A 5,812-nucleotide genomic window follows, 5' to 3' on the forward strand; every position below is an offset into this window, starting at 1 on the left:
AGAAGTAGAAGCAGAGATCCAAAGCAGAGAGAGCGAGAGAGAGAGAGAGAGAGATCTTACCAGAATGCATCGGCCGTCCTTGCAGGTGTACTCGTCCGGCGAGCAGGCGCGCCCAGCCGTACCGCGGTCCACCGGGCAGTTCTTCTCGTCCTCGCCGTTATTGCAGTCCTGCTTGTCGTCGCAGCGCCACTGGAGCGGTATGCAGTCACCGTCGTCGCACTTGAACTCGTTGATCATGCAGTCGACCTGCTTCTTGGGGCAGTTCTCCTCGTCGCTCCAGTCACCGCAGTCGTTGTCGCCGTCGCACCGGAACCGCATCAGCACGCAGCGGCCCCCCGGCCCGCCCATGCCGCCGAGTGCCCCCTTGCACTTGTACTCGCCCTCGGGGCAGTTCTGCATCGGCCGGTCACAGTCCGCCTCGTCCGACTCGTCGATGCAGTCCATCTCGCCGTCACACTGGAACGACGCCGAAATACACGACCCGTCCTTGCACCGGAACTCGTCCCGCGTACACCTGCGCACGTGGGGTAACGAATACTGACTGAGTAGCTGAAGCTTTGTAGAACTTTACTACAACATACAACTAGGATGTTCAATAAGAAAAATGCATTTTGATGGTGTGGAATTCACTTTGTTGTAACACATCGTTCAAAAAGTCCCGGAACTAACATAGATGTGGCGCTAATAATGCCATTTATATACCAAGGTTCAGAAGTACCAACCTTCAGATGAGGATTGTCAAAATTTGACGCAATTCGAAACATAACCAAAAAAGCTATAGTGGTTAAAGTGACGCTACTTTTGCAATCGTGAAAAAAATAGACCAAAATGAGTTTCGTGTGTTGAAAAAAAACATTGTTTTCTAAAGGGAAAAAGCACTGCTCAAGCTCAGCAGTGGCTTGAAAAATGTTATCCGGACTCTACTCCGTCGAAAGCAACCATTTGTCGGGTGGAATGCAGACTTGAAAAAAGGTCGTGCTGATGCAATTGATGCGGAACGTTCGGGGGTCGGCCAAATGAGGCAGTAACTCCGGAAAACACCAAGAAAGTATTGAAAATCGTGATCGGTGACCGCAAAATGAAAGTGCGTGAGATAGCTAAGATGTTGAACATATCAACTGGAAGTGCATTTACTATTTTGCACAAAAATTGGCTATCAAAAAGGTTTGCTCACAATGGAACAAACGATCACAAATCAAAACGATCAACGAATTAGGCTTCCAACTCATCCTCCGTACTCGCCGGATCTTGCCCCCAGCGACTACTGACTCTTCACAGATCTCAAAAAGATGCTACGGGAAAAACAGATTTGACTCGATCGAGGAAGTGATCGCTGCTACTGAGCCTCATTTTGAGTCAAAAAACAAATCTTTCTACTAGCATGGCATTGAAAAGTTAGAGAAGCGTTGGAATGATTGTATTACACTTGAAGAAGATTATCTTGATGAATAATAAAGAATGTTTTATAGTTAGTCCCGGGACTTTTCGAACGATGTGTTACAGTATAGCTTCCCTGGACATCAATGTAGCTGATCCTTCGACATGAGACTCCCATTTAAGAATTCCATCCCTGAAGCGAACTAAACACCTCTATAATACAAAAGAAAAAAAAAATCCCTGAAGCGAAAAACTGGAACGCCTTCAAAATAAAGTCAAATAGTCCTGAGTCAATAACTGAGGGCGGCCTACTTGGCGACCGTGTACATCCTCTAGCGGGATCCACCACTTATGGACTATAGTGGATCAGCAGCAGCACTATTATGCTGGAGCAGCAGCCAGAGGCAGAGCGGTTTCAAAGGGAGCCTGGAGCTAAGACTAGTACTTACTGCTTGGTGCAGTTCCGCTCGTCCGACAGATCGTTGCAGTCGTTGTCCCCGTCGCAGACCCAGTCGGGCGGGATGCACATCCCGTTCTGGCACTCGAACTTGCCCTCGGTACAGTCGAGCCGGGTGCCGCAGTGGGTCTCGTCGGTGAAGTCGCCACAGTCGTCGTCCCCGTCGCAGAGCCACTCGCGCGAGATGCAGGTGTGCGTGGTGGCGCAGATCACGTGCGTGCCGCTCGTCTCGCAGTTGTCCTTGATCTGCTGCGCCAGCAGCTGGTGGACGGCCTCGCAGTTCTGCTCGTCCTCCGCCAGCACGCAGTCCGCCTGCCCGTCGCAGTGCAGGTCCACGTGGATGCAGGCGCAGCTCTTGTCGCACCGGAACTCGCGCGGCTCACACCGGATGTCGCAGTGCTCCAGAGGTCCCCCGGGCCCCCCGTCCGCCGGTTTCCCGGAGCCTCCGAAACCTCCCCCGCCACCGCCCCCGGGGGACTCTAGTAGTAGTTCGTCGTCCGAGCGGAAGATATCGTCGTCCGGGTGCCGATGGTAGCCGCCAATATGGCCGCCGGCCGGTCCGAAGCGGCCATCGAACGGCCGCAGCCCATCGTTGTCGCGCCGCTCGACCCCCCGGATACCGTACAGGGTGTCGTAGTGGGACAGCGACCCGTACACCCCGCCCCCGGCGCCGCCCGCCCCGAGCGCCCCGCCCGACGCCCCGATCGGGTGGTGCGCGAGGCCCGCGCTCCGGTCGATCGCGACCGACGCGTTCTGGTGGAACGGGCGGCGGGGCCGGGGCGGCGCCATCATGATCTTGCCGGACGGCAACTGCGGCCGGCTGTCCTTCTGGTGCGCCTTCACCTTGCGCGTCTTCGCCTTCACCAGCCGGCCCTCCGACTGGCGCATCGCGTTCGACCCAAAGATCTGCCACGCCGCGCCGAGATTGTTCGGACCGCCGCCGCCACCGTGCTGCTGCTCCCGGTCGCCGTACTTGGCGACCGTGTCCACGCCCTCGACGGACGGGTTCTCCGTCGTGTACTCCTCGCACAGCGCTGCAAAGGGAGAGGATTGAAGTCGGTGTGTTAGGGCAAAGGGCATTTGGATCAACTGGACTGAACAGATTCGTTCCATGGGGGGGCGGGGAGGGGGGGGGGGGGGGGGGGCGTGGGCAGCCCATTCGTTCGGTTCGCTCAAGGACAGAGCCTTGCCACCTTGCCCAGAGTTTGATGAATGGAACAGTTTCGGTGCGCCTGCGCCTCGGGGCCGCCGCCGCCGCCACCAGACCAGCATCCGACGACAGCCCCAAAAAACCGAGCGGAAGAGCGGGAGAGAACCACACGGCGCGCGCAAGCGCCAGAGAGAGAGAGAGGGAGAGAGAGCCAAAGAGAGATAAAGAAAGTCGTCAATTGCGTGTTCACCTTGCGGTCACGGTGCGGTCTTAATTCCGAACTGTGTAGAGGGGGAGAAAGGTGGCGAGCCGCCGCAAAAACAGGCCGACCACCTTCACCTCTCTCTCTCTCTCTCTCGCGCGCGCGTGTAGAGGTACAACACCCTCGCAACAATCGCAGCGCGATGGTTGCGAAATGAAATGAATGAGGTGCATTTTTTTGCTGGGCTGGGCTGGGTTCGACCGGTAAAAACGCAGCGTTACAGAACGCAACAGACGGGCAGCTCGATCCGGGGCACTCGTTTGCGGAGATTCTCCCTGGGAGTCCTTGGGAGCGCGGGTGGGAACCCCTTTCGAACCCCCTTCTTCCTTTCTCGTCAGTCAGACTTCACTCAGGAACTATCGATAGACGTTCAGTAGGCCCCACCCACATACGTACCGAGGTCCGCAAGAAGGAGGTATGCCGTGGCGAGTGGTACGAGCAGCCCCACCAGCCCCATCCCGCGTTGGGGCGGGGCGGCGAACCATCCACCGCTCGTTCCAGGACGACGACGACGGTGGTGGCGCCGTTCACTTGGCTCACTCGGCATGTGGGAATCTCGGAACTGGAAGGGTAACGTCTCGGCACCGACTTGGCTCCGGCTCCGGCTGCTGCTGCTGAAGGGGTTTATCCGGTATACAAGTCCGGGCCTTGTGGGTCCGGAGTGTTGTGGGTCGTTCGAGCGTTCGTCCTTTCTAACTGCTAAGCTGTACACTAGCGCGGTGGCGGCGGCTGCTGCTGGCAGCTGCTGGTAGCAGCATGGTACGCTTGGTACGTGGCCCTCGTGACGCCATATCGGCCGACAGGAACCAACCGACTCACACTCGTACTCGCGCCCCGCGGGAGGAATCTGCGTCCCCCTTAGTACGTCCTGACGTAAGTACGGCCTCCAACACGTATAGTACACTAGAGTCTGCTAGCCCTCAGTTTGCTTCACACACTGCGGCACTTTCACCCCGGCACAGTGGTCTACACCGGGTATTCCCTCGCTAGCGCAGCGCTCAGTACGCCTCGCCAGCCTGGCATCTTCTCTTATATCCTTTGCCCATGGTAACGCTGCTGGCGCTGATGCTTCGTCTGCTGCGGGCGGCGTGGGTCAGTTCAGTTCGCCGTCGTGGCGGAATCATCTGTAAGCGAAAGTCGGACCTCTAGAAATAGCTCGCACCTCGCGAGAGACGGGTCCGAGAGTGCTCCTCATGTACCCGTCGATGTGCGCACATACGCATGCTCCCGTGCAGCCCCGTGTCTCTCAGTTGAGATGTCCGCTCCAGTCGAGAGTTCCAGGTCCACAGGATTTATGAACATATGAGCCCGCTGGTGGGGCGGACTGGTGGATTGCAACTTTCGCACACACACACAGACACGCGCGTGCGCACACACACACACACACACACAGCTCTCAGTTACACTCCCTGTGGTCACCCCGTTAGCGGATAAAAAAAAGGAAACGGCTCCTCGCACTTCGCACTTTGGGGGCGTTTGGGGTTGCTTGCTGCTGGCTGGTGTCCTTGTTAATCTTGAGCACCGTTGCGTAGGTGTGCGTGTGAGGTCCCACACACACACACACACACAGAGCCGGGGGTGGATGGGCGACGAAAAGTTGCACGCCCTTTATTTGCACGGGCACAGCATCATCGTCATCGCGTCGCGTCGCGTCACAACCTCACAGTAGGTCCCGGGTTTCCTAGTAGCAGCAGCAGTACTGCTGCGTCACCAGCCGTAGGTTGATAGCTGGGGTTAGGGTTGGCGTTGGCCAGATGGATTGGCTCGGATCCACAGAGCTCGGCTGATGGACGTGCCAGGCGGCGCTGGGCCTAGAAATCCCACACACTTCGGACACACCTCACAGTTCTACAGTTCTTCAGTTTAAACTCTCTGACTCCTGACTCCTGACCCCTGACTCCTGGCTGGTATGCTCGGCAGCACACGGCACGGCACGGCCAACGGTGGAACACCACCGGTCGCGCGAACGGAACTTTTGTAACTGGTCGGCCCGGCGGGCTTCGACGCGGGTCGCCCGAAATCCCTCATCCCGTGCGCCGAGACTCGAGACGCTCCCGAGAGCAGCATCTCGCTCTCGCCCTGCCTGGGCCGCCTTATGTAATAAGCATCCAGCAGCATCCGGAGCGGGTCGGAGGGAGCGAACCAGTCAACGCGCAGCTGCAAGGATAACGTCCGCTGCACAGAGGATGGGCTGCCGAGTGCTCTCTCTCGCTACTAGGAGCAGCCCATACGTTGAAGGCCCCGGTCTAGCGGGCCCCAGCGTAGAGTGGAGACCGTCTTCAAGGAGCCGGGATGGGCCGCTCTCTTGCTTGGGTCTGCCCGTGGACTGTGGCGATTGCGGCGTCGTCCTGGAGGAATCCTCCAGGTTCACTGTGGAACGTTAAGAAACGGGTGCCACCTCAGGACATGTTGACTCAGACTCATTCCATTGAGCGGGGTGCGTCGGGGCTTAGTCACGTACAGAGTCCCGAACGCCCCCGCGTCAGGCCACAGTGTCGGTCGGTCGGACGCAGCTTTTTCCAGCATCCTTCTCCCTCCCTCCTTCTCTTGCTCTCTCTCTCTCTCT

The 5,812-nt window shown here is 57.8% G+C and overlaps 1 protein-coding gene across 1 annotated transcript in view; it reads right to left on the reverse strand.

Annotated features, from left to right (window-relative positions):
- Positions 1 to 3,703, reverse strand: part of LOC131213462 (low-density lipoprotein receptor-related protein 4) — a 13,733-nt gene extending 10,030 nt beyond the window's left edge. The window contains 3 exon segments of the mRNA XM_058207503.1: positions 13 to 514; positions 1,827 to 2,868; positions 3,643 to 3,703. Coding sequence (XP_058063486.1) covers positions 13 to 514; positions 1,827 to 2,868; positions 3,643 to 3,703 — 1,605 coding nt within the window.
- Between the last annotated feature and the right edge of the window lie 2,109 nt (positions 3,704 to 5,812).

The sequence above is a fragment of the Anopheles bellator genome, chromosome X (genome assembly GCF_943735745.2).
Source record: "Anopheles bellator chromosome X, idAnoBellAS_SP24_06.2, whole genome shotgun sequence".
In the NCBI taxonomy this organism is placed as follows: domain Eukaryota; kingdom Metazoa; phylum Arthropoda; class Insecta; order Diptera; family Culicidae; genus Anopheles; species Anopheles bellator.